General features: G+C 36.7%; 1 protein-coding gene across 1 annotated transcript in view; it reads left to right on the forward strand.

Moving 5' to 3' along the window:
* The window catches only part of LOC113239915 (tubulin polyglutamylase TTLL5), an 87,818-nt gene extending 66,853 nt beyond the window's left edge, over positions 1–20,965 (forward strand). The window contains exons 8-16 of the mRNA XM_026477075.1: positions 31–175; positions 956–1,187; positions 2,573–2,729; positions 3,874–4,011; positions 5,655–5,811; positions 11,433–11,599; positions 13,291–13,482; positions 18,830–18,917; positions 20,784–20,965. Coding sequence (XP_026332860.1) covers positions 31–175; positions 956–1,187; positions 2,573–2,729; positions 3,874–4,011; positions 5,655–5,811; positions 11,433–11,599; positions 13,291–13,482; positions 18,830–18,917; positions 20,784–20,840 — 1,333 coding nt within the window. The 3' untranslated portion in view covers positions 20,841–20,965. The remainder of the gene's footprint in view (positions 1–30; positions 176–955; positions 1,188–2,572; positions 2,730–3,873; positions 4,012–5,654; positions 5,812–11,432; positions 11,600–13,290; positions 13,483–18,829; positions 18,918–20,783) is intronic.
* The last annotated feature ends 4,051 nt before the right edge of the window (positions 20,966–25,016 follow it).

Below are 25,016 nucleotides of genomic sequence, written 5' to 3' on the forward strand. Positions count from 1 at the left end.
GTATTGTTAAATTTAAAATGTCGTCCACAGTTTAGCATGCGAGAGCCCCCTAGACGCGCGGGTGAAGTCTGCACTGCTTGCAGACACGCTGACGCTGGTCGGTCTACCGGCCGTGCCCATGTCCAAAGGAGAGTCTTCCGGGCCGTCGAATTCGCTCAAGGTGCGGATTGGTGCGGTGAGACATTTTTATGAATATATTCAATATAGTACATTTTTTAGCATTTACCTATTGCATTTTATTTTGCAAATTAATTATAAGCCCAGGTAAAGAAATCGATGTAAAACGTAAGTGGTGCAATCTGATCTGTGCCTTAAGTACCACTTTTACGTTCATCACTTTCAAAATATTTTTCTTTAATAATTACACATCTAGTATAACCTGAAATAGAGACGAAATGTCATTTAATTTGTTTGAAAAGTATTCTGCTAAATTGCGCTCCGATTGGCCAGCCCGAATTCGAAACAATTGACGGGTGTCGTCAATTGTTTCACTTCACAAATCGACATGTTTAACTTGACCTTTGCTATAATGGACGATATTTTTTCATCGAAAGAAAAGGTTGGGCGCACCACAGTCCATTGTCAAGTTCGAATTTCAAAAACCTGATCCACGATTGCGCAAAAAACGCCTTTGCGCCATTCAGGTAATACGTACTAAATTTCCGAGTAATTGAGGTGAAAAGTAATTTACTTACATTTTTATCCGTTTTTACATTAATAATAATAACATAGCCCCGCACTAGCGAAACCCTGTGTCGCGGGTGCCATGGACATAGACAACCACAAATTACACCCAAACACGAGAGAAATAAATGTCGGCCATACAAATATTTCTCCCGGCCCGGGAATCGAACCTGGAGCCTCTGCGTGGCAGTACGGCATGGTAACCGTTCGGCGGAGGCAGTTTATTATTGAGTATAATCAGGCTCTGTGTAACCCCGCGACTTGCCGGCAGTGCCGCCGCGTGCACTCGGCCGAGAACGTGTGCGCGATGCGCAACGGCAAGGGCGGAGGTGGCGGGGTGGGCGCGGCGGGGGGTGCAGGGGCCATCCCTAACCCGCTGGCCGCGCTCACCGGCGAGGAACTGCGTCTCGTGCGCGCCGTCAGAGGGCAGTACGCCCGGAGGGGGGGCTTCGTCAGGATTTTCCCCAGCCAGAACTCCTGGCAGAAGTATTCGCAGTATTTAGGTAAACTTCTGTTCCTGTATCTATAATTTCTAAGCTCTCTCTGTAGCGGTGTGAAAGAATACCTACAGTCGTTCATTAAAGGAGTATGTTTTTTTTTATAAAATATAAGTGGGCATTTGACCACCATGTCACCTGATAGATAGTAACGATGAAGCGACGGTGGAGCATGTACACCTAAATAATGCCTATTCACTCTCGCCTTGAAAAGACCTAAGTTGTAACGTTCATATAAAAATGTATTGTATATGAAAGAAATTAAAATAATACTTTTTTGATCTCATTTCTTATTACTAGTAGTATAAAGTAAATCTTAATACTAAACATTGAGATCCAACGAATAACAAAAGATAAGTATTAATTAACAATTTTAATATTAATAACTTATTATAATAACCAAAACCAAAATAATAAAACAAGTAAAGATAGAAAAAACTGCTTATTAACTTTAATAAGGCTGGCAATACAAGTCAGATTTCGTGTATGATAGTCGCTTCCGATTATCTGATCGTATTCTCAGTGAATGCGATCAGATAATATACACACCCGATTCTTCGATTTTTTTGAACTCAGTCCTTTCAGAGCTAGCCTTGCGAAGGTATTGATCGCATAAACTTACTTAGTTATTGGATATTTCGTCGGCTCACAGCAAGAAGTCACTAACTGATAAGAACGAAAATTTCATTAGAGCAGTTAATAATTTTTTCATATGTTAAACGGCCATAGCATCGTAAGCATTGTATTAATTAAAAAATAAATAAAAATGCCATATTTAATTCAATCAAATCAATGCCATTTTTTTTATTAATACAATACTATATAATAGTACTATATAAAAATCCGGAAAAATTGTTTCATTTCCTACAATACAATACTTATAAGAAAAAGTTATTAACTGCTCTTTTGAAATTTTATTTTTGTCAATTAGTGACTTCTTGCAATAAGCCGACGATTTGCTCGTTTTGTCGCGAAAGAAGAAAAAATGTATTTGACAATCGGACCGGCAACAAAATCGTGAACCTCTCGGCGGCGCCCAAAAGATCTTTGCGATTTAAAGCTCTGAGGGGCACTGCAACTGTTTCGGATAGGCGTGTCGCTTACCACCAGGCGCACGACTTGTTCGTCCCGTCACTTGATGTTTTTAAAAAAAAAGAACAAGTAGGTATGTGGTAACTCCATGTAAAACGTCGCAGCGTGGCTTGTATGTGTGCGCGCCCGCCGTACGAACGTACGAACGTACGCATTCGTATAACTTGAAGGTCCTCTAGCATTATACAACATTGGTTGTCTCAACGCTTATTTCATTAGGGATGTGAATGTGTGCGTCCGTACACGTTTTGTGTTAAATAAATAAAAATAAAAACTTGTCAGTACTGCCTATTTTCCAGACCCAGTCACAGGTATTCCAGTCTGCTCGACATCCCTGAATAATAATGTTCCGTACGCCGTAGTGCAGCACAACTACAATCTATTGGTACACTCGCATGTCCTGCCGCACTTCCAGCACGCCACTGTGGCCACTTCAGTCACCGATACTCCACAGAGGTCAGTGGCCAAGCAACACAAACTCAAACTTGAATATTTTTTTCTCATGCTCTAAAAGTACGTCAATATAACCTTACGTAGACAGAATAAAGTACATCTTTTAATCTCTAGGGACTAAAACGTACCTAATTTTTTAATTTACTTCGAGTGAACAAACTCAAACAGCCAGTAATCATCGAGTATATAACCAGAAATAGAGACGAAATGTCATTTAATTTGTTTGAAAACTATTCTGCCAAATCATTACTGTGACAACTGCGCTCCGATTGGCCAGCTCGAATTCGAAACAAGTGACGGGTGTAGTCAATTGTTTCACTTCAAATCGACCAGTTTAACTTGAGCTTTGCTATAATGGACGCAAATAGAAAAATGACATATCGACTGTGAACTGGCAACCGGGACTATCTTAATTTTGACAACTTTACAGGATGAAGAAAAGAAAATTTATATAGCATCTGGTTTATTTAATAAAAATACGTAGTGTACATACATACATGTGTAAAAAAATATTAAAAAACTACGTATTTTTATTTAATAAACTATACAAATGTCAAGCTATACAGATGACGCAAACAATTTTTTTCTTCACCTGTAAAGTTGTCAAAATTGGGATAGTACCGATTCCCTGTTCACAGTCGATATTTAATTACCGATGAAATGTGATAGTTTGTTGGTGCTGTACTATTGCAGCTTTCACATTTGTAATTTCAGTGCAAACGAGACATTGACTTACAATTATATGGACGTCAGTTCCGCGCTAAAAAGTGTCCGAACTTATAGGGCGTTAAAATCGTATAAAGAGCGTAATTCACGCTCTAGTCTTCGTTTGTTCGACTGACAGCGAAGCAAACAAAATTAGACAGTACAGCGATGACATTACAATTTAAATTCAACGTTTTAGCTTTTTCATATTCCTTTACATGTCACTACGTTTAAATAGGTTGACTTGGGACATTTTTTTCGTGGTTTTTGTATTAGACCCGTCGTCCATTTATTTTTAAGTCAATGAAACGAGAGTTTATATTTAAATGATATAAGACCCATTTGCCTGATGAGTTGCCAGTGATGGAAGGCTCTTATTTCGTCTCTATTTCTGGTTATATACTCGATGACACAGTATAAATAAAATAAATGTGTATTTCAGACTAAAGCGCTACGAGGCTGTGACGGTGACGTCAACTGCGCCGGCCATCTGCCTCGCAGAGGCGCCGCAGCTGCACCACGACACGCGCCGCGCCAAGGAGCTAGTCAAGCGGCAGCTCAGCGAGGGCATGAAGCTCACGTTAGTGCAGCAACCTTTATATGTCCCACTGCTGGGCACTGATCTCCCCCAACGAGAAGGTTGAATGAATGAATGAACGGGATTTATGAATTGATTAATGGTAAGAACGAATGAATTATTGGTATGAATGAAATAATTAATGGTGTGAAAGAATGAATTCATGATATGAACGAATGAATTCGACCCCTCCTACGTAAAGTATCGTATGTCGAAATTGCCAAGTTTACAGGGGAGCGTTTTAAAGTTCTGAATTCACTGAAAGAGTGATCACCATAGATCATCTAACCGATATCTAGGATTTTATAATACTCTATGTGAGTAATGAGCTTTGCCGAATAAAACTGAGAAATGCTAAAGTCACGTGTTATGCTCGTTTCAGTGAATTCAGAACTTTAAAACGCTTCCCTGTAAACTTGGCAATTTCGACATACGATACTTTACGTCGTCGGAGGGGTCGAATTAATGGTATGAATAAATAAATATAATACAAATAATAAATATTAGATAACATCACATGCGTTGCTCTGGTCTCAAAGTAAGAAACTAAAGCTCTTGTGTTATGGAAATTGGAAACAACGACGATACCACAAACACCCAGACCCAAGACAATACAGAGAGGTAGTTTTTTTCCACATTGACCCGGCTGGGAATCGAACTCAGAACCTAAGAGAGGGCAATCCCATGAAAACAAGTGCTCAAGCCACTGAACCACATACGTCGTCTATATAAATGAATAAACGAACGAATTGGTATAAATGAATTAATGCTATGAAAGAATGAGTTTTAAGAATCTATACTACTTTGCTTAGATCGAGCCGTACGGACACCGGTTTTATTTCAGAATTTATTTTTTTTACCAACGAAACTAAAACCATTTGAAAAATGTATATCGTACAGTAATCGTGGTTTATTTAGTTCAAGTGATATAAAAAAAAACTATTGGTATATGTAAACTACCTATTGAATGCAACGGTTTTCTTCATTGACTTACAAATAAATGGACGACGGGTCTAATACAAAAACCACGAAAAAAATGTCCCAAGTCAACCTATTCGAAATTTAAATTGTAATGTCATCGCAGTATCGCGCTGTCAGTCGAACAAATGAAGACTAAAGCGGAGTGTCGCGCTCTGTATACGATTTTAGCGCCTTACAAGTGCGGACACTTTTTAGCGCGGACCCGACGTCCATATAATTGTAAGTCAATGGTTTTCTTTTAAAATTTCGAAGTTTGTGGTTTTTTTTCTATGGCGAAAATTTTTGGGAATAATGTTTTCACATCAGTGTATATCCTCAATTATACTATATACACTCCCGGGCACATAAATCGAGACAGCTAAGCTTAAACAATGTTTGATTGATCAATTTCCATAAATCTTGCTGGAAATTTGTATTTGCAAAACCGAGGAAAAACTTTGTATTCTAGCCCTTTAATACAAAAATGCAATGGCTCGAATTCCATGTCCGGAAGTATATTTTTTCCGAAGCGATTGACTCAACACCTTCACTGTTTTGCGGAATCAACCAAAATCATTTGAGGTTGTGTACTCTTAATGGCGTAAATGAATGACTGAACGGAACGAGTGAATGAGTAGCCTCGGTATGCCTCGGACGACATCTCTTACAAGAAGCGGTCGGTGCAGCATGGGCGAGGGCCGGCGCGCCTTCGGGCTGTTCCTGACGCACGTGCTGAAGCGCGTGTCGTCGCCGGCCAACGAGCTGGCCGTGCAGCACGCGGCGCTGGTGCTGCGCTTCCTCAAGCGTGCTTCGGCCTCGCTGCGCATGCCTTACAATGTAAAGGTGACTTGCTTTCCGCTTGCTGCTCTTCGCACGCTTCCTTCACTGGCCTTTTAGTGATCCAATACGCTGAACCCCCTAGGAGTGACCCACAGTGCTTCAAATAGTTACTTGTTTGCAAGGCTTTATCGACTATAACCAGAAATAGAGACGAAATGTCATTTCATTTGTTTGAAAACTATTCTGCCATATCATTACTGTGACAACTGCGCTCCGATCGGCCAGCCCCAATTCGAAACAATTGACGAGTGTCGTCAATTGTTTCACTTCAAATCGACCAGTTTAACTTGAGCTTTGCTATAATGGACGAAAGTTGCAAAATAACATATTTAACTACCGATGAAAATTGATTCCGTTTGTTTTATAATTAGAAATATTATCTTTATTACAATAAATACAGAATATTTTTTGGAATATACGGAGACGTACATAGACGTCAGTTGTTGGCGCTGTACTGATGTGTTACAAGGAATGTGTGGCCCTTATTTCGTCTCTATTTCTGGTTATATACTCGATGCAAGGCTTTAACGTTGTACGCGAGTGCTTGCATTGCAACCTGAGCTAGCGAAGGATTTCAAGGCATGAGACCCAAAACAACGTTGCAGCCGAGCACTGTAGCGAGAAAAATGGTAGATGAAAGAAAAACAGTTGAACTATAACAAATCAGTTTTAATAAACAAAATTAGTTATCGATGTCAATTTGATGTCAAAAATAATAAGAATAAAATATACCAACGGATTTATATTACGTAAATAATGTACGACAAATTGCGTAGTTGAATGTGTCATTGCTTTTTTTTTCATCGAAAGATCGGGCTTTTAAGTGGTCATATTGACCTTTTGCGAATATGACCTTTTCCACGTAATCGTTTCTGTAGTATTGCATTGTGTACTATCACCATTGATCGGAATTGAAGAAGTTAATATACCTAAAGTATGAACGTTTTCTTAGTATGGACATACCCATTTCGTCAGCAATGCCTATAAAATTTCTTTTTTTGCTGTTTATTTTCTAAACAGTCCAATATATAAGTCGTCTCTTGTTTATTATTCAAATAGCTAAAGTGTTTGAATACTCAAAAAACAATACACAATATTATTTTTTGAGACAATAATTTGTAGCAAATACTTAATTCACAGTTAGTCTTTTATTATTTCCTCGAATTGTTTGTCAAAAACAATATTATGTATTTCGGCTTTAACGAGAATTACGTGACTCATATAGTACTCATATTCGTCCGGCAATTCCTTACCTTCCGACTTAATAGGAAATAGTAAGCAAATGTGCTTAAATTTCAATAAATAACACGCATATTCAAACATAATGAGTTCCTAGAAGTCCCGGGATATTTAGAAGAAAATGTCCACGTTATTCTTTAATTTAGCTAATTTTACGCCCTCGATTCCGATCCCTAATAATCATACAGTACAAACACTTTCTGAATATCTCTCGGCAATCTTCGTGTTTCGGCTGTCATCGGGTTTCTACCAGTTGCCTTGCTATAGACCAGCAGGGCTAAAAAGGCCACATTGGCAGAATCACAATATGATTAACATTATTATTAATTTTCAAACAAAAAAAAACACAATTCATCTATTTCACAGTGTTCTATGGAGACCTTCATATCTATACGATAGCTCTTAGTAATTTAAAAATATACCCTGTATATATAAATATTTGCGTATGTTTAAAAACTCTTCACATATTATACACACGGGGCCTTAGTAGGATAAATGTAAAATGTAATTATTACAGGCGTACCGCTTCACTGAGGCGGTTCCTAGGTAACTGCGTGTTGCGGGGGGAGTGACGGTCTACGTAACAGTTATGTCGCGCAGAGTAGTACTGCCATCTTACCTATTTCTGTCGCCAAGCAGTAATGTCAGCATTACTGTGTTCCGGTTTTAAAGGGTAAGGGTGCTGGTGAAATTACAGGCACATGGGACTTGTCAACTTATGTCTCAGGGTGACGGGTGCAGTGGCAGTGCCGCTCGGATATTTGAGATTTAAAGCTCTGAGTGGCACTGCAACTGTTATGGACAGGCGTGTGGCTTACCATCAGGCGCACGACTTGTTCGTCCCGTTACTTGATATGGTATAAAAAAGTAACTACCTCCGTGGCCGAACGGTTACCATGCCGGACTGCCACGCAGAGGTCCCGGGTTCGATTCCCGGGCCGGGAGAAATATTTGTATGGCCTACATTTATTTCTCTCATGAGTTTGGGTGTAATTTGTGGTTGTCTATGTGTGTGTCCGTGTCACCTGCGACACAGGGTTTCCCTAGTGCGGGACTATGTTGAGTTTGCGCGTTATTATTATTATTAAGTTGATTGTAAAAGTGCCAAATGGCTTGTCTATTCATTTCAATTACCAATTAAATAGTTTTTTTTTATCATAATTTCCCATAACAACATCGCACCCCCATGGAAGAATGGCATAGTTACGTCAAAAATGTTTATTGCTCCATTGAATACAGAAAAATCTAACCCACATCTCCTCCAATTTTTGTACATCTATCGACAATATTAGTTATTATTATTGTTATTAATCACCATCGAGTATATAACCAGAAATAGAGACGAAATAATCAATCACAATAATCCATCATCAGCCATCGCTGGCAACTCATCGGTCAAATGGGTCTGATATCACTTTTAAATATCAACTCTCGTTTGCGCTGAAATCACAAATTAGAAAGCCGAAATAGTACAGCGCCAACCACTGACCTATGTGTAAGTCTCCGTATATTCCAAAAATATTATGTATTTATTGTAATAAAGATAATATCTCTAACTATGGAGGGGCTGTTCCATTCGATGGTGTGGGAAAAACAGCAAAACATCTAATTACAGAACAAACGGAATCATATTTCATCGGTTATTACATTGACTTACAATTAAATGGACGTCGGGTCCGCGCTAAAAAGTGTCCGAACTTATAGGGCGTTAAAATCGTATACAGAGCGTCATTCACACTTTAGTCTTCGTTTGTTCGACTGACAGCGAAGCAAGCAAAATTAGACAGTACTGCGATGGCATTACAATTTAAATTCAACGTTTTAGCTTTTTCATATTCCTTTACATGTCACGAGACGTTTAAATAGGTTGACTTGGGACATTTTTTTTCGTGGTTTTCGTATTAGACTCGTCGTCCATTTATTTGTAAGTCAATGGGTTATTATATATTGAATATGTAATTTTTAAATTTTCATCCATTAGAGCAAATCTCAAGTTAAACTGTTTGATTTGATGTGAATCTATTGGCGACACCCGTCAATTGTTTCATCACCGTAATGCTATGGTAAAATAGTTTTCACACAAATTAAATGACATTTCGTCTCTATTTCTGGTTTGTATACTCGAAGTTAGTCACTTATGCCATTTTTCCATGAGGGGTGCGATTTGACTAATTTGGTATTTATTTTTTGCAATGAACTTGCAATTGAATATCGTCAGAAAAATCTTGTTGAATTTATCCCGTGTGCGACATAACTGTTACGTAAACTGTCACTCCTCCCGCACCGCGCTGCTCCCTCAGGAACCGACTCAGTTAAGCGGTAGGTCTGTACGTAAATACATTTAACATATTTCTTTATTAAGTTTCACTAACTTTCAAAACGCTTAACAGCTTAACTACGCTGTTAAGACTACCTAGAGACAAAACTAGCTAAAAAAATGCGAAATTAATCTCCCAACACGTTGAGTATGTATTGTGGCACTTTCTATACATATCAATTTCTCATTCCGGTTATATATGATTGATATCTGAAGACGAGTCTTGGAATGATACTTAATTTATTTATGTAACAAACCTACTTTACACAATAGACGACATTCCGGCCTTGAAGATGTAGAGAGTGGTAACAGCATAGAAAAATGCAGTAGAAGTGCGTAGTTGCGTGGTACGTGTGCCAACAGTTCGCGGAGTTTCGATAACTTGAGCTCAGTCTGCCATTTTTGCTTTATGCATTATGGTCTTGTCAATTAATCTTGTACAAAACCACGAAATACCTTATTTTACTACTTTGCAAAAATGATCGCGAACACCTTAAAACTGGATACACAATTCTGAAATTTGAGAATTTTGGGTGACGTCATTATAATGGTATCACCAAATATGACATCCGAAAAATTCTTACATTATTTTATTTATTTATTTATTTATTTATAAGCAAACTTAACAGCTATTACATCTTCTATACAATTGTAGATTAAAAAATTATAAAGCCAATTATAAAGTTTGACCTTTTAACATTTATATTGACGTTACTTAAGCTATTTCTGAGATGTTATACAACAGTCAAATTTTCAATTAATACTAAGATTTGAAAAAACAAAAGAGAAAAAAAAAATGAAATACCAAATCTTTCAACTAAAATTCACATTAATTAACGAATGCTTTTTAAACATGGCTAATTTATGTATAGTTAGTACCGCATTGCAAGTTAAACAATCTCTATAGTTGTATGGGTGAATTAACAATAGTTGATGGGAATAACGCACGTGCAAATTTGCAAAGAAATATTGGTAAACGTGTACTTGGGCACTTCGACAAAGTCATAACTAATTGAACTAAGAAACATTTCCAGTTTCGATAGGTGAATTACAGGCACATGGAACTTGTCAACTTATGTCTCAGGGTGACATAAGTTGACAAGTGAAAAACTTTTCTGAAGTAATTCTTGTCTGAGTGTTCTGAGTAGTGCACCGGATTTACTCGTTGCTCTTGTCCTCATAGCACACGGATTTCCCTAGTTTGAGGCTGGTACATTATTATTCCATAGTACTTGTTAAGCGCGATGCATCAACGTTTGATAATTCCCCTACATACAGTCTGTTTTTTTTAACTGAGAAAGAAGAAGGAAATCCGAAACTGTAGGAGATACAGGAAAACTATCCTAGGAATCATTAAGCCTTTTTTTGTGAAAACAATTTTGGCATAGTAAATTTTTTTGTCAAGATCATATTGTCAATAGAAACGAATAAATAAAAATCCTTTATTTTCAATTAATCCAGAGGTTGTTAGTAAAATGTACCATTATAATTATTTTATTATATGCAAAGAAGTTAACCTTCTGAGAATAGCCGAGTCCATACTATTTGCTATCATCTTCAGGATTCCATTGTTGTTCCCCCATACTAGATAAAATGGATCATTGTTTTTTTACTGCTGATCGACTCAGTTTCAAGTAAGGATAATTTCATCGAATGGGGGAAAATATCGGAAAGCAGAAGGTCATATTCAATAAAATATTTTTCATAGAAAATTATTACAATTTATTTTTATAATGTTGATAGACTCCGTTTCTTACAGGGATTCTAATCTCATTGTATAGGAAGAAAAGATCAAAAATTTTATTAATTTTGTGTGATTTTTTTTTTATTAAATTAGATCAACTTCTACTGTCCCAATTTTTTTCTTCCAATACAATAAAATGATCGTTACAAGAAAGTAAGTCTTAGTTCCCTGTATCTCCTATGGTATCGGTTTTCCCCACATTGTCTCAATTAAAAAAAACACACTATATACTCGTCGTAATAGAGCAAAGTATTTTGGCTAGAGTTGTCCCTAACACGTTTACAACATTTTTCGATCCACGTTCATATTCGTCACGTTGTGAAGGGTCCCCCGCCCAAGATGTGCGACAAGGACCGCTGCGCCGTGATCGCGAAGCAGCTGAATGACTTCCTCTACATGTACTACCGCGAGACCGACCTTTACACCGACAGCGAGGACCGGAAGGGATGCGTTTCCAATATTCACTTTGCGCAGTTCCTCTATTCTGCCAGGTAAGAAAGATTAAAACAAATTTGACCACGTTTTTCTTAAAATGTACTATCAACAAAGCTGACGCTTGACCACGTTCAGGGTGCTTTTTGTACGCAAGCATCGAGGCGGTCAGTAATGACCACCAAGCACGCAATTTGCTTTTATTTGTCAATAACCAAAAAGAAATAAATTGCCTTCCTGGTGGTAAGGCTATTGAAATCTAATATATTTTAACGAATCAATGGGTATGACTAAATTGGTAAAATTTGCTGTTAAAATAGCACAGTGGAGTCTCGGTAATCCGAAATTATTGGGACGAGACCCTTTTCGGATTAAAGAATAGGTCGAATTAACAATTTATTTTACTTTGGACAAATATCCATAATTATTGAGTTACTTAAGGAATCCTTATAAAGTATATTAGTAAAACTCACAAGCAGTAAATTACATTTCGAACTATCGAAGGAAAGTTCTAACACACTCGACATGTACAGCTACCCGTTGACACAGTATTAGTCCATCTTCCCTCTCGGTCACCGTCCGAAGGAGGCCGTTGGTGCCGCCTAGCACCCTACGCATCAATCAGAGAAGCTACCTGTAAGAGCGTCATCAAGCGACATTTTCTTTTTTTTTTTAATAACACACACGCTCATAGCCCTGCACTAGACACACATAGTGTAGTGTAAAATTACGGACCCCTATCATATTCATCTCTCTCATTATACGTTTTCTAGGAAACGCCCTTACTTTTCCTGATTTCTGAAAGAGTTCCAACTAATAAAGAGATTTTTCAACAAGAACTTTGTTTTGTAAATCAAAATAAAACAATAAATTTAGATGACAATGATTCAAATTTTTATTGTATTAAAAAAAGTAAGATTTGGCAATAATGAATGAAAAATGATATTCTGATAAATGTCCACCACGACCGCAGTTACAGATGTCGATTCTTTCGTCAAAGTTTTTATTCACTTTTTGACAAAATGGTGGGTCTATTTCGTTAATCACTTCATGAATTTTGAGTTTTAATGCCGCAATCAATCGATTGGCTCCGTATATACTCTGTTTTTAACATGACCCCATAAAAAAGAATCCAGCGGTGTTAAATCACATGATCGAGCTGACCACTTAACGGCTGAATTTTGTGAAATTATGCGATCGGGAAATTTGGTTTGCAATAAATTCATTGTTTCGGTGGCTGTGTGACTCACACCACATTTACATTGCTCACTCTACTACGTCCTAAGGCTCTCAGTTTTTTCCACCCCGACCTTCTAGCTCTCCCCTCCACAATAGACAACCACAAATTACACCCAATCTCATGAGAGAAATCAATGTAGGCAATACAAAAATTTCTCCCGGCCTCGGAATCGAACCCGGGACCTCTGCGTCGCAGACCAGCATGCTAACCGTTCAGCCAAGGAGGCAATTAAAATAAAATTACCTTCAATTAGTTTTGATTGCGCAGGTTATTTTATAAGGTCTGTCTAAATATAAAACCAAAAATTTCGGCTGGTTTCGGATCAAAACGGCTTTTGTATTGCAAAGTTCGGATTATGGGATCTCCACTGTGTCAAGAATCGGTTTTAATAAAACACGGTTAACAAAGCAAGGTGCTTAGAACTGTTGAAGCTTCGCCTTTGCTAAAGGTATGTGAGTAAACTGTTTAAGGGTGGAGTGAATAATAAAAACCACTTGTGACAATTTACAGTGAGGCAGACCTCGAAGACGTGCTCCTTCTGCTATTAAAAACAGAAAACTACACAGTAACATTCCTCGGAGACACCCGCAACCCGTTCTGTGTGGACCTACCGGCGACCAAGCTCTCTGTGGACTCGCCGCCAAAGCATACGTTGCTCAAGTTCTTGGGCAATTTGTGCCCGGTCAACACGAGGAGACACAGGTTCGGTTTATTAATTTATTACCCATTATCAGAGAAATTCTTTACATTGTTAGTAGCGACACCTGGCGAGCTTAAGTAACCACACTATATATACATATATATATATATAAATAATAATAATAATAAATAAATAACGCACACACTCAACATAGCCCCGCACTAGGGAAACCCTGTGTCGCGGGTGCCATGGACACACACATAAACAACCACAAATTACACCCAAACTCACGAGAGAAATAATTGTAGGCCATACAACTATTTCTCTCGGCCCGGGAATCGAACCTGGGACTTCTGCGTGGCAGTCCGGCATGGTAACCGTTCGGCCACTGAGGCAGTTTATATAATAATATAGTATAATATAGTCTGTCTTTTTTGAAGACGGGGTGAAATGATAGTTCATTGCGGAAAAGTGTTGCCCGCTTGCGAGCAGCTAGTGATTGCAGTCGATAAATAATCTATCGACTATCGATTGAATATTGGTCACGCTTATGGGATAAATAGCCCGACTTGTTTCAATCGGATCATCCTCGACCCATTATTTATCCAATTACTGAGCACACATCATACACTGTATTTAGAACTATGTTTATGAAAAATACAAATAGGAGACTGTTGAAGGAGGTATCGAGCAAACCTTGTTAGTATGTGCGTTGTTTTGTAATTCAAATTTAAATATCTTTTCATGTTTCCATGTCATTGTTTTTTCTATGACATTATACTTTTGACTGCAGTCCTCAATAAGTGTATTTTTACATAATTTACTTAGATCTATTTTATTGTCTCTAATCCGAATGTCCTAGATCTTTGTGAGGTATCCATGAACTCCGGATTTCCCAACAGAGACATATTTTAAAGTTTTTCATTTTAATTCAATATAGTTAATCAAATCGGGCTATTCTTGTTAAGAGGGAGCAGAGGAAAAATTCCTAATCTTCGATTTGATTTTAGAGGGGTATATCCACTTTAAAGTTAAAAATAAAATATTATATGAGTAACTACACGATATATTCAAGCATAGACATTAATCAGAAACATAAAACAATAAAGTTTCCTCGATAGATAAAAATCACGAAATGACCTCTAATTTTCACATTTTTTCGATTTATCCTAGAAATGCTACAGTTTATTAAGACAAAAATTATATAATTAATTATATTTATGCATGATCGAGAACTGTCACTACGGATTTTTTTTAATCCCTTTAGTTTTAGAGTTATTCCGCTGAAACGAATTTGATGCGCAAAAGTCAACATCTCCTGTCGCATGTCACGCGAACTTCAGGCATATATGTATTTGTTTCACTTTGGGCGGAACCAACGTCAAAAACGTTTTTGGCATGCTCCCTCTTAAATTATATATGAATAAAAATTATTTTCGTTACTAGTAGGTCAACTATCAAAATAAGAATTAAGAAGGCGATAAAGCAATTGGTAATCATTAGAACGTCGAAACATTCGCCATTCAGTCATTTTTGGCAAAATTTTATCTTCTTTTTTTTTTAATTTATTAAGGCTTTGGCAAAGCCATCAGCCTAAACATGAAGTTTGTTTCTGTAAATATGGCCGCCACAAAGAAGATAGGCAATTTGAGGCGGCGTGTTTGGATTGACTCGGGATTCCTTAAAACGGGCCGATACGGATATTCTAGTTCGAGATTCATATAATTTCGCGTTTTAATCTTCGATTAAGGCACAATAGCACTATCCTATTCCACTTTAAACTAGATTTCACAAAATAATTGAAAGTCAAAATAAAAACGACACTTTTCCCTCCAAAAGATCCAGAGCGAATCTTTTATCTTCTTTCACAATCCATCGATAAAACTATCGACAACAACCGTAGGTGTACCAGAATCTGATGGCATTTAGACAAATTTAAATTTGTGGTGGGTAACAACAATATAGTAGGAAAAAATGTACTACATATTTCATATATTTTATTTGACCAGAATTGATCTATCCTCGTACATGTTTTATGATCTGTATGAATTTGTGTGTGAGAAAGGTAAGTAATTTCTGACACATTTTAAAATGTACAAAAAAATATATCAATTACATTGTGGGTGATAGATTTAATTACATTTGCAGTTTGAAGTAACTCGCATTTACGCTATTTATCTTTTTTTACCAATTATTGTCTACACAATGTGGTCTTGCCGACCAGTACCAACAAAAATGACATACTACATACCTACATTGACTTGGATCCGTTAAAATTTCAAAGATCATGTTTATTCACTCCTAGTAATCGGCAAGATTTGAGACCAGCTTCTAAATCGTGAGTTGTGATTGAGATGCACCTAATTTGTCGCTGATTTTGCGACAGAACGAGATTGAAGAGGATTCTCAATAATTCTTGCTACAAAATCGTTATTTTCAAGTGAAAAAAGTATCAGACAGCCATTTGATGCAAGTAATATTTTGAATCGACATGTGACAAGTTAACATTGCCAGATGAAAGTCGTTCGATTGTTCAAATATTTAATGCCATGAGATTCTGGTACTATTTCTTTCTGATTCTGGCAATATTTTATGAAAACTGGCAACCCTACAAATGTCATTTTACTCCATCTTCAAAAAAAAACAGACTATAGGTCCTATTAACTGGTGCGTAGGTGGCACTATAAATATCAATTTGATTCATATTGACAATGCCCAGAGGGCGCCTCGCCATTGTTTAAAAGGCGATCCATAATGTAACACTCTGCCTTTTTTCCTGTCTCTGCTCTGACAACACGATACGAAAACGCTTTAGGCAGTTTCATTGAATTTATCCCGAAATCTTTATTCAAAATTTATATAAATTTTTTTGTTAATCAGCTCGCCAGGCCAGGACCTAGTGAAATTTGATTTATTTCAAATCCCATGTGGACTAAACTTTTTTATGGCAAACAGTTAAAGCTAATTTTCAAACCCCGATTGCGTAAATATCTTTTATCACTGTCCTGGTCTGCAACATGTGTATTAGTAAGTATAAGTTATTAGTAAGTATAAGTTTATTTAGGTATATTTATATATACATATATCTACGTAGGTATAATATATCATTATTTTTTAAATATTTTATAAATTACTATGTGTCTTTATTTTGTGTTTTTTTTTATACAATTTTATTTTTTTATATTTTTATTTTTATATTTGTAAAATTGGCACACTAGGTCTCCCGCTCCGATTAGCTTTCCTCTAACTCTAAGGTTGTCTGGAAGAGATCGCTCTTAGCGATAAGACCGCCTTTGCCCACATTAGTTTTAAGTTGTTTATGTACTATTTTTGTTCTTGTGTGTGAGCAATAAAGTGTTTATCTATCTATCTATCTAAGTTACACATAATTGAGTAACAATAAGTCGAAGAAACAGCCGTGGTGGATAAATGTTTTGATCGTAGTCTTAGAACGTCAGGACATTTCCTTCTAGCTTTCCGCCGTGGTTGCCGTTTGTTCACTCCGCATATGTTCCACCTTCCTTCTGAAATTATTATTATGTTTATTTATTTTTATTTATTTAAAGTTATTAAAATAGTTGATAACCGATTATCGAGATATCTAGTACTTAGTTTATTCGCTAAATCAATGACTGTAGTTATTATTTAGAGCGGGTAACACCGAATGGAGTTGCAAGTGTCAGTTTTTCGGTGGAGAAGAAATTTGACAGGTCGCCGATTGTGAGATTGCACTTACAAACCCATTGTTTTTATGAGTTCTAGCTTTAGGTATACATCTAATCTTTCGTTTAATGGGTATTGGTTAAGCATTCAGTCATATTAATTAAATTTTTATTGAATTGATATTCAATTATTGTTTGTGAAATTACTCCACTAGTTTGTTATAATTATTAATACAAAGATCGAACACTCAGATAAAAATTCCAGGACTGGTAGCTGTAAAGATACTAACTGGGTGATAAATCTTTCATAGATTTCTCATAGATGGCGCTACGACTAAAAAGTCGTTGAAAAACCAAATACAAAGACACGACGCAAGCACATAGAAAAATTCGTGAGGTCCGTTGGTTCGTTCCGTGGCTTAGTTGGTATAGCGTCTGGCACGGTATGCAAGAAGACGTTGGCTCGAATGAATTTTTTCTGAGTGTTCGATCTTTGTATTAATAATTATTCAGTCATATTGTTTAAGTTTTTTTCGAGTAGCTTGTTTATGAATGCTTAACTATAATAACACGACTTATGTTAACAAATTTTAAGACACAATTCGACTTATTCCCTTAACTGCGACTGTTCTATAGCTATAAAAATACTTATGATACTAACCACATTGATAAAAGACATAAAGTCGTTAAAGGAATAAAACGACAAGTTTTCTGTTGCGAACTATTAGTCGCGGGTATGACCAATCCTGTCCAGTGGAACCAACGGAATGCTCAATTATACCCTTATGTACACTGTGGACTAACACAATAGTTGTTTTTAGTCCTATTTTTTTCCTAGTGATTATGGAACAATTCGAAAAGTGTCTTTATGTAAAAATATATCTGTACCTATAGTCCATCTGTTTAGGTACTTAAATAAATGTAAACAATCTTGAGATGTCTATTTAATGAAATATACATTTATAAAATTGTATTATATATGATTTTCCCTTACCTTCAAATACAAAATACAAATACTTAGCTGCATATGAAATTGCATGCCTATTTTTATACCTATTGAATTGTAAAGCATGTGTTTCAATAAAAAGTTGTATAAAGGTTGTTTACATTTAATTAAGTACCTAAACAAATGGACTATAGTCGTTAAACTTGCACGTATGTTTTGAGTTGAGACCACTTGTACCTTTAGACTCGTAAGAAATGAATCGTATAAAATAAGAAAAACGACGTTAGAAGACTTCTAGAGAGATGTCCTATTGATATGTTATGTAACCGATCACGCTGAAGCCAATGGTGCAATAAAAACAAAACGGCATAACTAGTCTTGTTCCGTTTTTCACTGGAGGCACTGATACTATCTAAAGCATTATAAATAACCATTACCTGTTTTCATGGTGAATATAATATGTAAGAAAATATCGTTTATTGATTCCTCTGTAACTTCTGAATGTTGTACCCGATTTCGAATTGTGTAGTATTGTTAGAATCCAAAGCCATTCCGAGGAAGCATGGCATTGGGTATCAAAAATGGCAAAACACAATTTTGGGGAGGAACGAGAAGGAGGAGGAAAAAGGGGAGGCCCCCTTTTGAACTTACTCCGACATACATATATATTTCACATTTTGAAAATTGAGTTATTATTATATAATTGCTAGTAAGGACCTGCCCTAGTATGCAGTAATGCAAAATATCATTGCACTATCCTTCCTACGGCAATTATTAACGCGTAACCCATGCTTATTACAGACCGGAGGCCGGCCGCAGCTTGGAGAACGACGACCTCCCCACTACCGACTCCGATCCCCCCTTCTCCACATCCGACATGGTTATCAAGGTAATTATCCTCTTCCTTTTATTAAAGAATGTTTGATTAACCAAAAACTACTACTAAACGTCTTTTCCATAAGTCCTTGTTGGGAATTTGGATTTGCAAAACCGGGGGAAAACTTTTTCTTCGATGATAACTCTATTTTTGTAATCTAGCCCTTTACGACAAAAGTAACAAAACGAGGTGGGTCGAATTATGTGTCCGGGATTATGAAATTCGCAGAACCACAGATATTCGTTGTTGGACACTTTCAATTATCAATTCGTTCAGTTGGCGAGTGGTTGCACCATCGATCAAACGCGGGCTAAATAAATCCACCCCCGGACCTGCAAGGGGCGCGCGGGGTGTTGGGGGGTCACGCGAATGACAGAATTCGCGATTCTCGCCGCGCGCGCTTTGGGCACTGCGACTCGGAACGACGGCGGAACGAATTGTGCGCGCGAGTACCTACTTTTTCTTTAATACAATAAGTGTAATACAGTACGCTAGTTTTATTCAACTGGATACCCCTTGTAAGCGATAGGGCTCTAGTTTCCACTAGCAAGTGACGAAAAACGTTTCTTTTTTAACTTGTTTTTTGCACGCTAGGGTGGAAAAGGTTTTTGAAATTCGAACTTGACGATGGACTGTGGCGCACCTAACTTTTTCTTTCGATGAATAAATAAAACTGATTTGTTTTATAGGAAATGAAACTATTTTTCCGGATTTAAATCGTATATATTTGTTTTTTCAAACAAACCGACGTTTCGGGCCCTTTATAGCTCCCACGGTCACAGTTGACTGAGGTGGTACAGTCTTCAACCAGTTATGTCTAATATTAATGCAAACCACCACATTTTTTCGCTATAGTTACAATAGTTATTAATTAAATACCTTATTTTTAATTTTACAAAGAAAACATTCCAATTTACGCTACATTACGTTTTACAAATTATTTTACTGAATGAATTTTTATTAAGTTCAATTTATTATTAATTAATAATAGAAATTAGAATTTACTAAAACATATTAATTAGTACTGCAGTCTTATGTCTGTTCGGGATTTTTCATCAGAGGAAATACTGGACCCCAAACTGGTGGTACGGAGAAACCATCTTCCCTGTTGAAATTAGGATGTTTTATATTTTCAACGGCCTCTCGCAGCATCCTGGGTAGATAATGGACGTCTTTTGCAAGGACCTGGGGTTTGTCAAACTTCATTGAATGTGTAGGTTTATCCATGACATGCACGCAGACTGCAGACTTGTTTACGCGACGGTGTTTGACGTCAGCTTTATGTTCTTTGACGCGGTTACAATAGATTTGTTATGGTTCAACTGTTTTCTTTATCTACCATTTTCCTCTCTATAGTGAGGTGAATAGTTGTGTGTTTCGCTCGGCAGCACAGTTTTGTTTTGCGTCTCATGCCTTGAAACCCTCGCTACGCTCAGGAGGATTTTTGAACCGTTCAATCTTACCTTCCTTCGCTTGCTCAGGTTGTTTTTAATACAAGCACTCGTGTTAAACAACAACTTTGCAGCCTTGCATAACAAACAAATATTTTTATGATACCAAGTGACGACAGGACGAGTAAGTCGTGCACCTGACGGTAAGCGACACGCCTGTCCGTAACAGTTGCAGTGCCGCTCAGAGCTTTAAACTGCAAACTCACGGCACTACGCCCGTCACCCTGACTCCACCAGCACTCTTACCATTCAAAACTGAAACGCAGTAATACTTACATTACTGTTTGGCGGTAGAAATAGATACGATAGCAGTACTTCCCTGGACGAGCTTTCACAAGGTGCTCTACTGCTACTAAAGATACCAAACAACAAACAACAAGAACACATGATGAATTTTGTTTCTATTTAAATTTATTTTCAATTTCAGGACTCGATGAAAGCGGAGAAACCACTAAACATGGCTTTAAAGTACGCGCGGTCATAGCGCTCTACGACGGTGACCAAGCGCAGCCTCATGCATGCGCTTGCGCAAGCCAGCAGACTGAGAGGAACGAAAAGACGTTAAGTGTAATGTTTGTCTTGGAATGTGCCCTGTGTTTATTTAGCAGCGGTATGTCGGAACTAACGATAACAAACAATTTGGTAATCTTAAATCCCGGTAAGGTCGTAATTTTGTTTATAGTTATCGAAATATTATTTGAATTAACTTATTGGCATATGTTTGAGGAAGTAAGTCGATGGAGTACGTGCCGTCTGTCATACAATACGCATCGAACATCAATACTTTTAAGTATGCAAGATGACAGGTTAGATCACGATGACAAAAGCACGCATTTATTTGCAGAAAAATTACAATTAGTAGATTACAATATTGTGAAGGAAAAAAAAACAAAATATTACTTCTACAATACGTTTGTCGATCATCTGCACCTATTAGAATGAACCCAGAACATTTACTCCCTTGATTTTTTTGTAAATACAGAAGTTTTTGTTTTTATTACCTTTTTAACTCAATAGAGAAACATAAGCGATAATAGATAAACCGTTCTATATTCGAATTTTTAATTGCAGATAATAAACTGACATCTTGTGGGTTGCCAGTTTTTGATAAAAGTAAAATAGTGTTGTCTTAAAGGATTGATTTCACTGACTCACTCAGTAGGTCATAAAAACAGTCTAGCAGATTTTTACCGATTAGATTCAGTCAGTTCATTGAGAACTGAACTAAAAACATCACCATAGAATAATTATGACAACAAGTGACAGTGAAGCTGTCAGTTTGTTACGTCACGTACGTATGATCGCCATATATTCTTATAAAACTGACACTGACCCAAGCATAGTGGACGCCATAAAGGAAATAATAATACAAAAGGCTTTATGCGATACTGCAATAGGTACGAAATAGCCTGATTCGTCTTCAAAGCAATTGTAATCTTTAATGTTTTTGACCGATTGTATTTTAATCAGTTCATTAAGAATTGAACATAATATACAATAAACATGGCAACATTATTTTAGCAGCTGTCAGTGTGTTATCTCTAATTGCTAATTTGCTTACAATCCGTGACGTGTTTTATCGGTCCAAATAATATTTCGTGAACTAAAACAAAGTAATGAATGAAATTATTTTTTTCCGACATGCAGCCATCTGTGGTATTTCGGAGTGATTGGTTTAAAAATGACATGTAGAAAAAGTAAAGCAATAAACAATTTTTGAACTAAAACATAATTACAGAATCACCGAGCGTAATCGCACATTAGGAGAATTACGAGTTGCAGAAACGTTTTTTAAAATAATCATTCATCTTTTAAGCCATGGTTGAAAGGAGAATCTAATAATATATTAAAAGTTCCTGACCCCCTGTACACGGAACACCACCTCTTCCTTTTAAAAATTAATAAAATGCCTTTATTTTTATTGGAGAAGCGAGAATTAAATTACTAGAATCTCTAGTAATTGTATTGGCGGTTGGAAAATCGGTTTTTATAAAGGGATTGTACTGAATTACAAAAAAAGTTGTTTAACACAAAAGAGCTGTCACTAGTCTACATTACAAATCGCAAAATGGAAAAAAATTCCTTTCATTCTTCATTCGTTCCTCCATTCACTCATTCATGCATATCTATCTTGAGTCGTGGCCTATACATACGTAGTCAAATAATTCGTTGATTACGCACTAAACGGATTAGAAACATAAGTAAGAAATCAATGTCGATCTATCATTTCACATTGATTTCTTACTACTGGCTTTTTGTGTCGCGAATTTAAGACATTCTATCCACAGTTCACTCATTGACAAAAACCAAAAGACACATTAAAACCTGGCGTTTAATGACTGGATGGCTCGGCAGGGCATATACTGACGGCAGTTATGCCGCGGTATCCCTGGGTACGACGTAGCATCTTTAAGCAAACCAAGGCATCCTTAGGCATACCGAAGCATTTTGTCGACATCATGCTCGCGCCTGGGTAGTCGCACATGGCGTCCTGAAGCCTGCCAAAGCATCCCGAAGGCTGCCGAAGCATCCCGAAGGCTGACGAAGCATACCGAAGGCTGCCGAAGCATCCCGAAGGCTGCCAAAGCATCCCGAAGACTAAGACTTTTCGGAGTCGGCCGACTCGGCATCCCTAAGCATGCCGCATCTTTGTTTTTGTAGCTACGACCATTACCATTGAAATTTCAACTGTAATGCCATAATCTTAAAGTATATTACCTTTGGTCACATGAAAATCCTTTGCTGAGCCGTCCTGTCAGTGGGCGCCAGGTCTAAGGGAATGGAAATAGGTATAGGAAATAGATAGTTCAAGGTCAAGCTGTCTTGCAAATGTCACAACTTTCCCCGTGTATAAATCCTCAGTACATGTCGGAAATAGATTCGCTCGGTGATCATATTGTTTATTGCAACTCTAAAGGTCGTAAAGTGCAAGGTCGAGAACACGTCGAGCGAAAATTAAGATTTAAATTAATTTTATGCCGTTTACGATAAGAACGGCGCAAAGTCCAAAGTGTCAAGCGTGTTCTTGACTGTAATATTTTGACGAAAATAAATTATTCACATAATTTAAAATTTAATACCTATGAAATTTTGAATCGAGATGAAATTTCCGTCAAAATTCGTGCCAAATTTGACATCTTATTGGCTTCATATTACGTGTCTTGTGTGTTCCTTTACTAGTCATTTGCAAAAAAGAAAGTGGATCAATGAACCTTGATGCAATGAATTCAAGGTGAGCTTTTCAATGGTGTTCATTTCCAATTTTACGTTTAGTTTATGATTTTAACTGTACTTGATGTCTTTTTCGTAGATAGAATTAATTGCTTTACCAAAAAAGAAAGTGCAATTTGGAACTGTGTAGAATGATTCGCCTTTTTGGCAATAAACATAAATTATCATAATTGTAATTACCTCCGACGGTCAAAAATTACCAGTTATTTCTCGGATCGCCCACTCAAAAACATTATGTTCACTTAGTCTAAACTTAAAATGTATTTATTTTAAACCAATACTTGCAATGCAAAAGACACTCTTAATACATTGTGTTAAGAGTGTCGTATCAATTTAAGCGTTGGTTTATACGTACTTAAATTTAGTGCAAGTGGCCTTAAGGTTTATTGTACAATTTTTGCACATCAACAAACAAAATTGCAAAACGTGATTACACTTTTTAAACAGAGGTAACTAGGGGTTTCTACGCTGCATTCCCGCGTTCCGGTAAAAAAATCGAGACTATTGTACTCGAAAATTATATGTAAGGCGTTTAGGTAGGCAAAATATTGATTATACCTCTTAGTTATCACATAGTTGCCGAAGTTACACGTGTGTTTAGCTTGCAATTGCCTGTAAATATATAAATAAGTATTTAAATGTTTTTATCAATAACATTTTAGTAAATACATATTTACTGTGTTTTCTTAAGATAAACACATGTGTTTACGTGTAATAACCTAGATTTGGCAGCTGTACTTCTCTGTGAGAATTGAAAGTTATAAGTTTTAATTTGTTTCTTTACAAAATCCAGTACTCTATCATTATTGTTTTCTGTTATGAAAATGTGCAGTACTGCGTTTACAAATGAGGCATGTTCCATAAAATATTCTTTACAATTGTGGCCTATACAACACCATCAAGTAAATTTCACAAACAACAACCTCATCAGCGACGTCATAGAATCAATTTAAAATTAGTTTAGTTCCAATTTTAACTAGTGGTCAATACCAATTGTTAATGCACAATTAGTTTAAACTTTTTTGTTTGAATTAAAATATAAAAATACACATTTTATTAATTTAAATCGAAATTTCAACATTAAATTTTACTTGTGTCAATATTATAAATTGGTGACTGCGTCCACCTGTCTGCAGTTGTCACTTCACTATCTCTTTATGACACTTAACAACCCAATGTATCCCCAATTCATAGCCAACCGTATTCAACGAGCATTATATATTGGTTATATAACAAACGCGAGGCTTTGTGTACAGGCCTTCAGTCAACAAATCTGAATGTCAATTAGTCAACAGTTGTTTTATTTCTACTTATAGTAACGGCACGCTATGATGGCTGTTTTGACGTTTGTCCGCTCATCAAGTTTCATATTAATTCAACTATACGTTGAAGGAGCTAATTGATGCACATTGTTGTCAATAGTGACGTG

The sequence above is a fragment of the Hyposmocoma kahamanoa genome, unplaced genomic scaffold (assembly GCF_003589595.1).
Source record: "Hyposmocoma kahamanoa isolate Upper Pololo Valley unplaced genomic scaffold, ASM358959v1 117, whole genome shotgun sequence".
In the NCBI taxonomy this organism is placed as follows: domain Eukaryota; kingdom Metazoa; phylum Arthropoda; class Insecta; order Lepidoptera; family Cosmopterigidae; genus Hyposmocoma; species Hyposmocoma kahamanoa.